This window comes from Bombina bombina, chromosome 1 (assembly GCF_027579735.1).
Source record: "Bombina bombina isolate aBomBom1 chromosome 1, aBomBom1.pri, whole genome shotgun sequence".
In the NCBI taxonomy this organism is placed as follows: Eukaryota; Metazoa; Chordata; class Amphibia; order Anura; family Bombinatoridae; genus Bombina; species Bombina bombina.
Genome location: NC_069499.1, coordinates 1,498,037,830 through 1,498,055,386, shown reverse-complemented (window position 1 = coordinate 1,498,055,386; position 17,557 = coordinate 1,498,037,830). Strand labels below are relative to the sequence as shown.

Genomic DNA, 17,557 nt, shown 5'->3' with positions numbered 1-17,557 from the left:
AATAAATATAATATAGGGGTCGGCGGTGTTAGGGGCAGCAGATTAGGGGTACATAGGGATAACGTAGGTGGCGGCGATTTGCGGTCGGAAGATTAGGGGTTAATTATTGTAAGTAGCTGGCGGCGACGTTGTGGGGGGCAGGTTAGGGGTGAATAAATATAATACAGGGGTCGGCGGGGTTAGGGGCAGCAGATTAGGGGTACATAAATATAACGTAGGTGGCGGTCGGCAGATTAGGGGTTAAAAATTTTAATCGAGTGGCGGCGGTGTGGGGGGACCTCGGTTTAGGGGTACATAGGTAGTTTATGGGTGTTAGTGTACTTTAGGGTACAGTAGTTAAGAGCTTTATAAACCGGCGTTAGCCAGAAAGCTCTTAACTCCTGCTATTTTCAGGCGGCTGGAATCTTGTCGTTAGAGCTCTAACGCTCACTGCAGAAACGACTCTAAATACCAGCGTTAGAAAGATCCCATTGAAAAGATAGGCTACGCAAATGGCGTAGGGGGATCTGCGGTATGGAAAAGTCGCGGCTGAAAAGTGAGCGTTAGACCCTTTAATCACTGACTCCAAATACCAGCGGGCGCCCAAAACCAGCGTTAGGAGCCTCTAACGCTGGTTTTGACGGCTACCGCCGAACTCTAAATCTAGGCCTAAATTACACAAAATAAAAAAGAAATGATCAAATATTTAAACTAATTACACCTAATCTAATATCCCTATCAAAATAAAAAGCCCCCCCCCCCAAAAAAAAAAAAAAAACCTAGCCTAAACTAAACTGCCAATAGCCCTTAAAAGGGCTATTTGTGGGGCATTGCCCCAAATAAATCAGTTTTTTTACCTGTAAAAAAAATACAAACACCCCCCCAACAGTAAAACTTACTGCCCACACAACCAAACCCCCCAAATAAAATCCTAACTAAAAAAACCTAAGCTCCCCATTGCCCTGAAAAGGGCATTTGTATGGGCATTGCCCTTAAAAGGGAATTTAGATCTTTTTTCACCCAAACCCTAACGAAGCCGGGAGAAGTCTTCATCCAAGCGGCAAGAAGTGGTCCTCCACACGGGCAGAAGTCTTCATCCAGACGGCATCTTCTATCTTCATCCATCTGGCGCGGAGCATCTCCATTTTCAAGACATCCGGTATGGAGCAGCTCCATCTTCAAGACATTCGAAAAGAGCCGTGGAAAGAAGAGGTGGAGCATCCTCTTCTTTCCACGGCTCTTTTCGAATGAAGGTTCCTTTAAGTGATGTCATCCAAGATGGCATCCCTTGAATTCCGATTGGCTGATAGAATTCTATCAGCCAATCGGAATTAAATGTGAAAAAATCCTATTGGTTGAAGCAATTAGCCAATAGGATTGAGCTTCAATCCTATTGGCTGATCCAATCAGCCAATAGGATTGAACTCGCATTCTATTGGCTGATTGGAACAGCTTCGTTGAGGACTTCTTGCCGCTTGGATGAGAATGGATGTCGGGTCTGTAAGTGGATCTTCGGGGGTTAGTGTTCGTTTTTTCTAAAAAGACAAAAGCTTCCCTAGGATCCCTTGTGCTTGTGTTCAGAATTAGCAGACATGTACTTCACATCTGAAAGAAGATTTTCTTTTTAGCTGATGAGAGTCCATAATTTCATAACATGTGGGATATATTCCAGCCTATCAGGAGGAGGTCAAGAACTCTGACAGAGCTTTAGTCCCTCCCACTTCCTCTCCAGTTTGTTATTGGCCTCTAAGGAGAGAGGTTGAAGATTTCAGAGCTGCTCTACTATCAAGAGTTTATTTTTTCAAATGATTTGTGGGCTCAGAAATGACTGGTGGATTTTAAGACATTTTGGTGTTTTATTCTGGCATCTTTTTTCTGTGATACTTCATTTTCATTCTCTTAGCTCTTTTATATACTTAGGTGTGCTGTGGGCTAGTACTGGTGTGAATCATTTTATTCCCAGTTTTTGTATAGCAAATTTGCTTTTTAATCGTGTATCTCCCCATTTGTCCATAGTTTTGTGTGTTGAGCAGCAAATTTAACCCCTATTTAACCCACTAAGGGGCACTTTGACTAAAGTTGGTGTCTCATGCAGGTCTGCTAATCTTGTATAACCACAACTTGGTTTATTTTCATGCACCAAGCTGATAAAATTGCCTTAGTTTATTTAATTAGTTGATACATTCTAAAAGGCTTATCTGCTGTAAATTAACTATTTGCATATTCATTTCTCATATATGTTTTTTTTTCATATATATCTCAGCTGCTTAAATTTACATACAAATGTATACATTTAATATTACATGTATGTCCTTGCTGCTAGAGTATGATCAATTATGAGAGAGAGTTTCTCTTACATTATTTCTGATAATTTAATAGTCTCAGTCAGCATTACAGAATGCACAGGATCTCACTGTAGTGGCTCAAATTTGAATATTCATTCATTCAAACATGAATATTTACTATGTTATGGTTACATGACCTTTCACAGGGTGATGTACAAATCTCTGATACATGTATGTTTATAACCATATGTATGGCAAGTTTTATTGTCAAGCTCATACCATATTTCAATTGCTGCATATCTAATTCTAAAATGGCGTACACTCCTTGCAGTACATACATACTATACATAGTTATGAAACTGTATAACAGGTTATTGTGAATGTCATTACAGCACATTATTATTCTGCAGTGAGCCAATAACTTGGGTTTACTTATCCAATGATTATACTTTTCTATACAGATAGATGTGCTTTATGACCCCATACGCCAGTGTATTTATAATCCGTTTATGTCAGTAATATATGTATATATGCTTGGAATATTTCACCATCTTGTTGCACTTTTGAACATCGGGGCCTGTGTCTTTAGTCACTTGGTGGTCATTGTTTAGCTACAAAAGTACGAGCTGCAGTGTGAGGTTAAAACTATGTGAAGATAATATAAATGTTATGGGGCCGATTTATTATGCTGCGAATGCAGCAGTTTCCGCGTGAGCCTTCAGACTCGCCGGAAACATAAGTTAAGAAGCAGCGGTCTTAAGACCGCTGCTCCTTAGCTCGTCCACCAACTCTTAGGCGGCGGACAGCAATACTCCCGATCAGATACGATTGGGATGATTGAAACCCATGATGTAAGCAGAGCTAGTAAAGACAGAATTTTTGCATGAATAAACCAACTTTGCAGAGATGTGTCCATCCCCACCAACAGAGTGATAAGAAAGATTCTTAACCCCTTCGCTACCAGGAATATCAGAGAAAAATGTGCCCAATGTACCAGAGAATTTTTAGCATTTTTGCTATTACTCTGTTTAAACAGAAATCAAGCCTTTGTTTTTTTTTTATTTAACTATTAAAAATATAAATATTTTTTAAAGTGGACAACCTAAGGTATTCATCTAGGCTCATTTTGGTATATTTGATGCCACTATTTGGCCGCCAAATACAATCATATAAAAAAAAAGTTGTTCGCTTTTTTGCAAAGTTTGGATTTCTCACGGCAATGATTTACACACAACTACTGCAGTCATAAGACAAATGGTTGCAAAAGCTTATATGCCATTGGTTTTTGGCAATTAGAAAGCTAATTGCAGCTGCACACCACACTTCTTGGCAGTGAAGGGGTAAGTTGGCTAGCTTTTAAGGTTAATATTTGCTCTAGTGTAGGGATTACACCTCTCACTGCCTGATCCCTACATGATCCCTCCCAAACAGCTCCCCCCCCCCCCCCCCCCACTGGTCACCACCATCTTAGGCAATGACAGAAAGTCTGTCAGTATGCAGCTAAGGGCTTTTATTTATTTTAAAGGGAAATGAAACCCATTTTTCTTTTCATGATACAGAAAGATCATGCTATTTTGAACTACTTTCCAATTTACTTCTATTATCTAATTTGCTTCATTCTCTTGATATCCTTTATTCAAAAGAATGTCTAAATAGGCTCAGTAGCTGCTGATTGGAGGCTGCACATGGATGCCTCGTGTTAATGTCTCACCCATGTGTACTGCTATTTCTTCAACAAAAAATAACTAAAAAATAAAGCAAATTAGATAACAGAAGTAAATTGGAATGTTGTTTAAAATTGTATTCACTATCTGAATCAATAGTTTTCATTTCTATAGTGTAGATTCTTCCTAACCCTCCCACATCCCTGATTCCCCACCCCTGTAGTATAGTGAGTCTAGTGAGGCTAGTTAGGGATAGTTTTAAATGACCTACTAGAGTGTACAACCAATGCCTGTGTGAAATATGGCAGTGATAAAAGTAAATAGTAAATCCCGCAATTTTCAGGATTAAATGACAGGAAAATGAGACAAAATAAATTGTTGTTGGGGGCGGAGCCAAGCCGTGCAGGACCATGGCCGCACATTAGGAGAGCTCCGTAGCAGCTAACACTCTCTTCCACACTAACAAGGGATAGGGGCAGCTTTAAACAATATCCCTACACTGTCCAGCACTCTGCGAGCCTGGTTCTGGCAATAATTATACCCCTCACTCGTGATCGTGAGTGTAAACGGAAGACCGGGATCCCAGATAGGTACCGGAGGGGCGCCATCTTAGTTGTGCTGTCACATCCTCACTCTGATACTGCCTTACCCTTCCCGGCGACAGCAACGCTCAAGGGGGACTAGTTCTAGCAGCAGCTCAGGTGAGATCGAGGCCATACACGGAGGCAAGGAGACGGTGAGAGGCTATAACTTATACCTAGCTAGTAAGAGCCCCAGAGGCCACGTGGTCAGTTCCGGTCAACCGTAGCACCAGGTCTGTAAGTCACACAAGTAATTAAGCACTGAGAGCCACTGTTGGGGGGAAGTGAGACCCTGGGATAGCTCCAAAGAGAGTTGGAGGTGTGGACCTGGATGGGCTGATTGACGGTTCCAGACTGCAAAGACACTAAAAAAATTTCCCAGATCTAACAGACGCCACTACTGCCCTCCCTGTTATAACAACAGCCTGATATTGAAATTAGCCTAGAGCCTGCACTGCTGCTTAGAGGTCCATACTCAACACTACAACTGGGCCACTTGGGGGTTGTTGTTTTTTATCAGTGAACTGTAATAATGACACAAAAGAAGTGTCAGAAATTAGACAAGAACCCTAAGAACCAAACACAGACTCCTTCTGTGTCCTCCTTTTTTCAGGCCTCTGATCCCTCAAATGAGACTGTAAACATGCAAAGAGAAACATCTGGGGCAGTGAGCACTCAGGGGTCAGCTCCTGCCCAACAAGATTCCCTGTAGGCAATACAGGAGAAACTATAGACCTTACCATCAAAATCTGACTTGGAATCGCTTAAAGCTTTTATAAAAGAGGAGATAGAAGACCTTAAAAAGGACTTAAATGAGATAGGCTCCAGGATAGAGTACCTGGAGGAGGGACAGGAGACTCTCAATAATATAGTAAGCTCAAACACACAGCAAATCAATATACAAGACTCAATGGTCCAGTCCTTGCATTACAAAGTTGAGGATCTGGACAATCGCGGCTGCAGAAGCAACCTGCACATATGCGGCATACCGGAATCCATCTTGCAAGATCAGCTAAAAGCCTACCTCAGAGGCCTATTCCTCCACCTCCTGCCAAATTCAACGCCGATACCTAGTGAAGATATCGATAGGGCCCACAGGGCATTGCGCCCCATACCCAGACCACCTCAGCCACCTAGAGATGTGGTCATAAGATTTTTACGGTACACGGCGAAAGAAGAAATCTGGCAAGCAGCAAGAAACCATCGGTCAATCTCCTTCCAGGGACATACTTTGCAGGTATATCAGAACTTAAGTCCCCTCACGGTTTAGAGACAATAAGGAAATTAAATTTATCACCACGAAATTGCAAGAACATCATATAAAGTACAGATGGGGATTCCCCTTCAGTTTAATTGATCTACAAGGACTTTAATGACCTTGACCAAATAGCTAAGTCTCTTAACATCAGTTTCACTCCACCTCCTGAAGCTATCATTACCCCCCCTACTGCCGGTGGACCCCAGCCCCTCAGCTCCGAGGGAACAGAGATCGTACTGGATCCGAGTGCAACCAAAGAGGAGGAAGACCAGCTCCACGCACATGGATGAGGATAGATCTTCTCGCTGAGAGTACCACTCTTTTTGTTGCCTAATTGCACCGGATCCACTGCTTAGTGGTATACCGGGTCCATGCTGACTCTTTCTTTTACCAACTAAGTTGTTTGGGAGACCCAGTTATTATAAGGTTTCTGTCCCCTCAGTGACTCCTGTGTTACACGATAAAGGAAGAGATGGAAAAGAAACAACTCCGTTGGAGTTGGTAACGTATATATTAACTGGATCAATGATTACTTGGGGGGAACCCTATACTTAAAAATCTTTAAACAGCAAATATTGATCCTATTCCTGTTATAAACTTTTGTTTCTGGGATTCCCTCCCATAGAGCTGTTTTTCAAGAATCACCCGGGGGGTGGGGTGTACCCAGCTGGAACTTTACTCTAAGTACATTGAAATTATGAATAGTTATTGTTTTTCAAATGAAACCTAATATAAACAGCTATAATTGCAATATGGTTGGGTGCCCTCTGCTCCAGGGGGAGGTTTACAAAGAGCCAATATATCCTCCTCCTTTCTTAACGGGTTAACTTGTTGCAGAGCCTTCCGGACACTAGATATTTGCCTGATGCTTTGGTTCGCATAGATTGTAAACAACTCGATAAATAAGTGAATACAATGTAACCCCCTCCCCACATTACTTTTAACAGTTCATCACTAGCATGAGAGTTTGTATTGCTGCACTTCTCCCCTCCAGTTTAAAAATGTTATTGTTAATTTTTCTTTTCTTTATTTTGTTGTTATTGTAATGCTTATTCTTTGCCTTGTTGCAAGTTTGTCTAACAATTATTGCATGGTCGCAGTTACGTCACTAAAGCTTAAAACTGTTCAGCTGATGGTAGCCTCTACTAGTTATCACATACTCTCCCCCTTAAGTAATGGATAACAATTCGACACTCATTAAGATTATATCTCACAATGTTAAAGGTTTAAATGCTCCTCAAAAAAGAACAATGGCCCTGAGAGACTATAGAAAATGTAAAGGTGATATCTTGTTTCTCCAGGAGACCAACTTTAAAAGAGGTTTTAAACCCAGGATACCCCTGGGGAGATTTGGGCGTGTTTTTCTTTCCTCCCATTCCACTAAACACAATGGAGTAGGTGTGTTAATTAAAATTAAAATCTTCCTTTCCGAGACACTTCAGTACACAGAGACAAAGAGGGACGGTATATTATTATAGTTGGGACTCTTTTCCACAAACCAATTACCTTAATCAATGTATATGCTCCAAATAGCGACACCTCCCCCTTTTTTCATCAACTTTGTAACAAGATCCTGGACGTTTCCAGGGGTAGCCTGATTATTGGGGGGGACTTTAACCTGGCCCTTGACCCGTCCTTAGACTGTTCCTCAAGTACGTCTTCAGTACCCAATAAAACGCTTAGACAGGTGAAATCCGCTCTATCCCAACTAGCAGTCCATGACCCATGGAGGCAGCAGCATTTAACCACAATTGATTTCACGTTTTTTTCCAACCCCCATCAGGTTTATACCAGAATTGACTATTTACTCACTGATGTTACCAGCTTATCACTTATCACCCATACCGAAATATCCCCCATAACTTGGTCAGATCACGCACAAGTTAGTTGTCAGCTTCGCTGGCCCACCTCCCACCCCACCAACACAAATTGGAAATTTGACGACTCATTGCTTAGGGATCCCCAGATATACCTTCAATTACAAAAAGCACTAATACATTACTTTCAGCTAAATGACACCCCAGGTACTGATATTCAGCACATCTGGAACGCACACAAGTGCGTCATAAGGGGGGAGCTTATTGCTTTAAGGGCAGCCAAACTTAAACAAAAAAACTTATATCTGAACTCATTGCTCGAGGACCTTACCAAACTACAAGAAATCCATAAAAAATACCCCAAAAGCCCCTCTCTACTAGAGAGTATAACCCACAAACGTAATCAGCTCCGCCTTCTAATGGGATTAGAGGCCTAAAATAAAGCTTTATTTCTTAAAAAGATATTTTACAAGGAGGCCAACAAGCAAGGGAAAATGCTGGTGCGTCAGCTTAAAAGAAAAAAGAACAAGCAATTTATCATGGGTGTCCATGGACCCTCGCGTGTATTGCAATCTTCCACCAGTGATATTGCACTGGTCTTTCGGGAATATTATGATAAACTATATAACTTACATAAAACAACTAGAGCACTTAAACCTGCTGATATAGCTAACTATTTGTCCCAGACACCTCTACCTGGACTAACAACCGACCAAAGTAAAGATTTGGATGCCCCATACACAATAGAAGAACTATTAGAAGCAATAGCTTTACTGCCCTCAGGGAAGGCCACAGGCCCAGATGGGTTCGGAAACGCCTATTACTCCAAATTAATATAATAACCCCCTACTTACTAAGTTACTTCCAGAGCATAGACGATAACAGAACTTTCCCTACGTTAGCTATTCAAGCACATATATCGCTAATTCTAAAGCCCAACAAACCCCCAGATCAGGTCTCAAACTACCGCCCGATTTCCCTCATTAATACAGATATAAAAATGTTCGCAAAAATCATGACAATTTGTATCAATAAACTCCTCCCTAGCTTAATCCATAAAGACCAAGTTGGTTTTGTCCCGGGTCGAGAGGCAAGGGACAACACCGTTCGAAATTCCCATTTAATCTGGCACATTAACAAGAGTCACACCCCGGCAGTTTTCATTTCAACAGATGCCGAGAAGGCATTCGACCGTGTTAATTGGTCTTTTATGAGAGCCACCCTGGAGGCCCTTGGTTTTGGCTCCACCACCCTTCACCGAATTTTCTCGCTCTATGCATCCCCTAGCGCTAACATTATTGTCAATAACACCTTGTCCCCACTGGTTGAGATTAGCAACGGCACTCGGCAAGGGTGTCCCCTATCGCCCCTACTTTTTGTATGTCTCATGGAGACTCTGGCGTCTCGGATAAGGAATAATTTGGAAATAACAGGAATCCTTACTGGACAGGAGGCATATAAGCTCTCTTTGTTCGCCGATGATATCCTTTTTACACTGATGAATCCGGCTAAATCCGTGCCCCCACTTTTGAATGAACTCGCCACCTTTAATAGTCTCTCGAACTTTTTGGTTAACCAAGACAAATCAGAAATATTAGGTTTCAACCTCCCCGATCACACGGTTAGTCTACTCAAAAAGGAATGCCCATTTAGATGGTGCCAAGGGGCAATGAAATATTTAGGCATATACCTACCCAACTCTTTTGGAAAAATATACCAGTCAAACTATATCCTAATTAAAACTGCAATCACTAATGACCTATCCTCTTGGGGAAACAAGAAACTTTCATGGCTTGGGCGTATAAATACAATAAAAATGAATATTTTCCCAAGAATTTTATATATTATGGAAGCACTACCAATTCCCCTACCCCCTAGTTACATTACCCAGATCCAACGCATATTTAGCGCTTTTGTCTGGAGAAGGAAGCCACCCAGAATTAATAAAGTCACCATGTCTTTACCTAGAAACCTGGGAGGCCTGGGTCTTCCCGACCTGGAAGCCTACAGAACATCTATTTTCCTACAAAGGATTCTAGACTGGGGGGGGCACAAGAGATGGGTTCGCTTGGAGGGGAGTGTGGGATCATTGGCTCCATTGTCCAACCTGTGCTGGAGGCCTGACCTACCTGACATGACTAAAACACTTACTAATCCTATCACAAGAGAGACTGTTTTACAGTGGGTGAGAACAGTTGACCGATACCCTTGCTTGACTTCTAGGCCGGGACCCCTGACCTCGCTAATTCACAACCCTGACTTCTCGGTGGCTTCCCTCAGACCACACCAGTCAATTAGTACGGACGTTCTAGTCCACCATGTAGCCACAAATGATTCTATATATACACAAACCCAACTACTTGAGAAGGGATTTGAATGGGCCGGGAACTGGTTCTCCTATAGGAGACTACATCACTACATCACAACCCACAAGCAAAGTTATAACCTCATCCGTCCCCCAACGAACTTAGAAAAGCTATATTTATCAGAGGCCCCGGTGAGACACTCTCTCTCTATAATATATAAGATTTTAACACACCCCCTCCCGGGCAATTTGCCCTATGTTCTGGAAATGTGGGAGAGAGAACTCGGAACAATAATCCTCCCACAGACGGCAATGTACATGTTCTCTAATACCAAGAAATCTTCCGCTTCAGCTTCTATACAAGAAATCAATTATAAGATATTAAACTGCTGGTATTTAACCCCCAGAAAAATGCATCGTTTATTCCCCAAAACTAATAATAAATGTTGACGATGTAGACATGTCGGGAGTGGGATGGGACACATGTGGTGGTGGTGTTCACAACTCAATCATTTCTGGTATGAGGTCATAGGGGAGGTTGAACATATCTTGCAGATAGCTATCCCCCCGGATCCCCAAATCTGGCTATTGAATAAACCTGTAACTCTGCCCTTTAGACATATGCTACCCTTATTCAGAATATGTAACAATAGCGTTAAAGCTCTCATCGCAAAAACATGGAAATCTAATGACATCCCTACTATAGGTATGTGGAGAAATAAGGTGGCGGAACTTCTGGAGCTGGAGGAGTATGAATCTTATAAAAATGGTAACTTGGATAGCTACCAAATAGCACATACATTGTGGGATGACTATATTAAAAACCGATAGACTCATTGCTCGACTCCCATTGCCAGCTTCAGATCGATTATTGAATGGAAAAGTGGAGGCTGCCATCTAAATTAATACTAAATTTAAAACCAAATTTAAATCTACACTCAAATTAAAATCATACTGACAAAGATTTTCTACATATCAGTTCGTAAGACCATGCATCAAATTAAGGTATATACTAAAAGACACAGCATTTAATGTAATGTTCTAGCCTTTTGTAAAGTTAACCTTCTTTTAATTTTTTATTTTTATCTCTAAATGTAAACATAAGAATCTGTATCATTGTGTTTTTCTTTTGTTTCAAAATCAGAATCCTATTTTTTTTAAGCTTTATGCATACACATCTATTATTGAAAGTTGTTGTAAAAATGATCGGATCTTTCTCAATAAAAAGATTTCAACTAAAATAAATTGTTGTTGTTTTACTACATATAATGAAACATGTTATATTACAATATCTAAGGGCGAGATTACATATACGGAGTAGGTTTCAGTGCAACTGATGAAACCCATGCCGCCCATAAGTTCACCTCGCACATCAGGTGAATCACATATACAGTGCCAGCAGATCAGATACTGCCGTAAATCTGATAAACCGGCGACATTCAGAAATGTGTGGAAATAGACATTTCTGGAGTCGCTAGTGACTTACGGCAGTTTATGATCTGCCGGCGCCTAAGTAAAAAAGCTTAAAAACGGCCATAAAAATCTAACCCGTCTCCCAAAAACTAAACTGACAAGACAAAACCCCTATATCAGCCATCCCCCACATTGCAACTACTAATAAAAGTGATTAACCCCAAAACCGCCAACCCCCAACATCGCAATCTACCTAATAAACCTAATAACCTCTAAACCACCAACCCCCCACAACGCAATCTACCTATTAAAACTATTAACCCCTAATCTGCCAACCCCCCACAATGCAATCTACCAATTATCACAATTAACCCCTAATCCGCCAACCCCCACATCGCAAACTACCTATTAAAACTATTAAGCCCTAATCCGCCATCCCCCCACAACGCAAAGTACCTAATTACCCTATTAACCCCTAATCCGCCAACCCCCCACATCGCAAACTACCTATTAAAACTAGTAGCACCTAAATTGCCATCCCCCCACAATGCAAAGTATTAATCTAATCACTAAGCCCCCTAACCTAACACCCCCTAAGTTAACCCCCATTACATAAAATAAAAAGACTATCTCCCTAAAAGAATAATTAAAAATTAACAAAATTTGAAAATCCTGACAACATTAAAATAAAAAATCCTAACACATGCAATCTACCTATTAACACTATTAACCCCTAAATCCGCCAACCCCCCACATCGCAAATTATCTATTAAAACTAAGGCCTAATCCGCCATCCCCCCCACAACGCAAAGTACCTAATTACCCTATTAACCCCTAATCCACCAACCCCCCACATTGCAAACTACCTATTAAAACTATTAACACCTAAACCGCCATTCCCCCACAATGCAAAGTATTAATGTAATCCCTAAACCCCCTAACCTAACACCCCCTAAATTAACCCTAATTACATAAAATAAAAAAGACTATCTCCCTAAAAAAATAATAAAAAATTAACAAAATTGAAAAATCCTAACAACATTAAAATAAAACATCCTAACATTACATTAAAAAAACAAACCTATGATTAAATAAAAAATCTAATATTACAAAAAATTAAAAATCTAAGATTACAGAAAAAGATAAATGAAATTATCCAAAATAAAAAAATGTAAACCTAATCTAATACCCCTATAAAAACAAAAAAGCCACCCCAAAATTAAAACACCCCCTAATCTAACACTAAACTACCAATATCCCTTAAAAGGGCCTATTGTAGGGCATTGCCCTGAAGAAATCAGCTCTTATACACTCTTAAAACTCTTGACCCACCCAACCCCCCAAAATAAAAAAGACCTAACCCTATTAAAATATAATCTACACATTGCCCCTAAAGGGGCATTTGTATGGGAATTGCCTTTAAAAGGGCAATCAGCTTTTTTGCTGCCCATTAAAAAATAAAAAAGCCCTAATCTAAAAAAAAAACACCCCAAAAACAAAACAAAAAAAAAACTATCACTAACCCCAAAAAATGTACCCACCGTTCCTGAAGTCCAGACATCCATCTTCTTCCAGGTGTAGAAAAGTCATCATCCAGACGGATCCATCTTCATCCATCGCGGGGCAATCTTCTTTCTTCTTGCCAGAGGTGCGGATCGGTCTTCCGATGCATGGATCCAGAGTGGTAGTCTACCTCAGTGGCGGTCATCAGCCACGTGGAGGTCCTCTTTATGCGATCGTCCGCCGCACACTGAAGATTGAATGCAAGGTACCCCTTTTATATTGGGGTACCTTGCATTCCTTTTGGCTGAAAATTTTAAATTAGCCAATAGGATGAGAGCTTCTTTATTGGCTGTTCAAATCAATTAATTTTTTAGGGAGATATTCTTTTTATTTTATGTAATTGGGGTTAATTAAGGGGGTGTTAGGTTAGGGGGCTTAGTGATTAGATTCATACTTTGCCTTGTGGGGGATGGTGGTTTAGGGGTTAATTAGGTAGATTACGTTGTGGGGGGTTGGCGGATTAGGGGTTAATAGGTAGATTGGGTTGTGGGGGTTTGGCAGATTAGGGGGATTAGGGGTTAATAGCGTAATTAGATAATTTGCGTTTTGGGTGAATGGCGGATTAGGGGTTAATAACTTTATTAGATACTTTGCGATATGGGGGTTGGCGGATTAGGGGTTAATATATTTATTAGTTAATGCGGTGGGGGATAGCGATTAAGAGGTACATATTGTGAATGCGTTAGGTGTTTGTTAAGACTTCCAGGGAGATACGGTGCTCATATACTCAGCGTAAGGCTTGCTGCGTCTGCCTATGTGTGGCGAGGTGAATATGGAGAAAAAATTTCTCCATTTTTACTGCGTCCTTGCATTGAATATCTGATACCAACTTGCAACGCCGGTTCTATGTTAGTTTATGGGAGTAAAAACAGCGTCCAGCAGGTAAAATATACTGTATGCGGCGCAATATATGTGGATCGCTACATCCGTCTAAAAATATCCCACGCCGGCTTTTGCAGGCAATGCCGCATATGTGATCGAGTCCCAAGTGTTTAATTTCTTTAACAATGCTGTTGATTACTATATATATATATATATATATATATATATATATATATATATACATATAAATGCATTTTTTGTGTGTGCACAAGGTCCCGTTAATTCTATGTTAAGAGACTAAGCCCTAGATTACAAGTGGAGAGCAAAAATATCAGTGCTCTTGAATGAACACTACTCAAGCTAAATGAGTAGCGCTCTTATTCTTGCACTCAAGTTGAAAGTAAAATGTTATCACTTAAGTGAAAGCCTCAAGTGCACAATCATCTGGAAGTCGCTAAATCCTTCTCCTCATACTTATATGAGGCGCACTATAAAACACTGTTCTGGCTTTTGCTCGAGTGCTAACCCGAAGATGTGCTAAGCCAAACTGTGCTAAAGCTGAAAGTGTAATAAGAAATAGTTATAAATAAGGGGCTATAAAGAATGGTTGACAGCATAAAGATATTTGTAAATCAGTAAATGACCTGTCTAACTTCTCAGTCCATTTCACAACATCAAGCACCCTTGCCTTCGTCAAATCTGTTAGTGGGAAAACCATGGTAGCAAAATGGGGTATTAACCTTCTATAATACCCTATAATATTTGTTTTTGCTTAAGGGCTGAGGCCAGTATGTTGGAAAAGGCTCCCAGGGGTTGCACATGCCGTCTCTCTCTCTATAGCTTCCTCAGACAAAGGGTCTGCCAATAGCCTTTTGTGAGGTCAAGACAAGTTAGAAACCTGGCTAGTGCCAGATTTTCAATAAGTTCATCTATCCTAGGCATCGGGTTGGGTATGCGTCAAATTTAGAACACTCAATAAGTTTCCTCATATCATTACAGAACCACAGAGACCCATCTGGTTTTGGCACTAGGACTATAGAACTTGCCCACTGACTATTGGATTCCTCAATAACCCCCAGTTGTAACATTTTTACTACTTCTGCCTGTATTTGACTCTGGTACCCTGTAGGGCTTTACTTTTACAATTAATCTTGACACTGTAACAATATCATGAACTATGTCCTAGGTTCCACCTGGGGTATTAGAAAAAAATATCAGCTTTTTTTTTTTTTTTTTTTTAACATTTCTTTAACTTCTTTTTGCTGCTCTGGTGTAAGGTCAGTAGACATTATTACCTCAGAGACAAGAGTGGGTGTTGCCAACACACAGCCTTCTCTAGCCTTCCAAGGAGATTTTACATGGTACACTTGCTCTACCTTTCTTCTATAAGGCTGCCTCGCTTGTAATTTACAAACCCTTCATGGATAATAATCTCATATGGGCCTTGCCACCAAGACAACAGTTTACTCTCAGCAATGGGGACAAGAACCATAACCAGGTTGCCTGGCTGGCAGACATTAAATATGGTAAAAATGTATTTTCTGTCCCTGCTTAAAACTTTGTGTAACGTGTTTCAGTGTCTTATTATATCTATCAACTAGCCAATCACTTTGGGGATGGTACACTAAAGTTCTCAGTGACTTAATCAGTAGTAAATGACATAGCTCTTTCATTAAACATGAAGCAAAAGGGGTACCCCTCTGATCTGTAAAAATTTATTTTGGTATTCCCACGCTTGAGAATAGTTGTACCAGTTCCTTAGCTATATTCTTAGAATCTGTGTTACGGAGGGGTATTGCCTCTGGATAGCATGTGGCATAATCTAATATGATCAGAATATATTGGTTATATATCTGGACACTAGGTACAGAATCTTTTTACCTCTTTGTAAACCCTTGGCCAAATAAATCTTATCAATATTCTGTCCCTTCTTGCCCTTCCTCTTTCTTGCCCTTCCTCTTTGACCACTCTACATAAGTCATGTCATAGAATGAAATGAGGATATACATTTTTAGACGACCCTCCTACCTCAACTCCCTTAAAGGGACAGTTTAATCAAAAATTTTCTCCCCTTTAATTTGTTCCCAATGATCCACTTTACCTGCTGGAGTGTATTAAATTGTTTACAAGTAGCTCCTTTGCCCTTATATTGGCATTTGAAATTGTTAATTTAGCATGTGGTATCCCCACCTATTCTGAAAGTTTGTGGCCGCGCGTACCAGCTATAGATAAGCTTTGTAAACACAGCCAGCAGAAGAAATTACACTCCCAGTGTGATAAAGCAGAGATAAGGTAGTAAAATGTTGATTTTCCATTGTTCTCTCAAAGTATTGGTGATTGTTTTAAGGACAGATATAAGATAAAGAAGCAGGTATATGTGCACAATGTGATACAGTAATGAGATCTGATTATACCTACAAGCTCAACCTATTTTATTAGGCTGTGGCTTCAAAACACAAAATCCGAGCTTTAATATACACAAATAAACCTTAAAAAGCTAATTTTCATACATTTTTTACTCTGCAGTTGGTAAAAAAAGCAATTGTAAACACATTAAGGGAAAAACTATTTTACAGTACACTGTCCCTTTAACTTCTACAACATTTGTAAATGCATTTTGTAAAGTCTGCTAAAAATGTTGTCTTAGTGCCCAGCTTTTCAAGATGCTGTTCATCATTTTTCCCACTATGGATGTGGCATCAGCACTGGAGAATGGCATGGCATCAACCTTATTCTCAACCGCATTAACTAATGCTCTACATAAGTACATGGGTACAAACCGTTTATCACTTAAACTTAAAAAAGAGAAAGCATATAATGGACAAATATACAACCATTAAAAATTACAGGGAATCAAATGTATACCTTTATTAATTACTACAGAGAATCATCGAAAAATGTAAATACTACCAATTTACACATCACCAAAAAGACAATACAGTATACTAAGCCTATAAAGTGTACAAACATACAAACACTCTGCCTGGCGCTGGGAACCCGGCGCTGATGAGTCTTGAAGGGAGTTATAACTTCTGCCCACCAAGCCCGACTGGTCTCAAGTATATAAATTTACCTTGGGCATGGATTCGCCACAGCCAGGATCAGCTTGGCACTGTCATCCGTGTTTCTTCCACACAGCCACGATGGTAAGTTGCAAGGTAGTGCTCACACAGATTCCAATCTACAAAATTCAATCAGAGCGGTACTTTGGCTCCTCCATCATAATGCCAATGAGTGTTCCACCTCCTACACAGGTCCGCTGGGGTTTCTTTCAGGCTGCTACAGTTCACCAAATACCTTCCTTTTATACGGCTAATTGTACACACTCCTCCCAGAAGGTTGTGAAAATTTGAGGCAGTATTGGAAAAAAAATTAACCAAATATAACAAAATATAGCAACATGTTAATACATACTCGTCCTTTCGCTTTCATTCTATTAAGGTCTAGATAAAAAGTTGATGCAAAGCCTTTATACAAGCTATTTTGAGTTGATATGTTCCAAAAGCTATGAAACATAGGTAGCACCTGGCTGTAAGGTAAAACGTCATGAGTCATTAATTAAAGGAAACAAGAATATTATATTATTTTTTTTTCATTTAGACCTCTTGGACTCATGGTTTTTAATATGTAAATCCATCTCTTTTGCAGGAGACATCTATCCATATTTCCTCCTCTGCCATTAGTGAGCCCTATATCAATTCCAACAAACCTCAAACAATCAGACTTTGATCCATGGCAAAATGACGAGCAACACTACTAGATTCTTGTTTTGCAATTATGTCATCTCTATGCTCTCTAATATGATCTTTTAGCATTCTTATCGTTGAGCAGCTAAGGAGGTAAAATGACCCCAATTGAGCTTCAATTTAA

The 17,557-nt window shown here is 40.2% G+C and overlaps 1 protein-coding gene across 1 annotated transcript in view; it reads right to left on the bottom strand.

Moving 5' to 3' along the window:
- Positions 1 to 17,557, bottom strand: part of RGS9 (regulator of G protein signaling 9) — a 474,238-nt gene that overhangs the window by 179,609 nt on the left and 277,072 nt on the right. Inside the window, 1 exon segment of the mRNA XM_053707768.1 lies at positions 610 to 636. Coding sequence (XP_053563743.1) covers positions 610 to 636 — 27 coding nt within the window.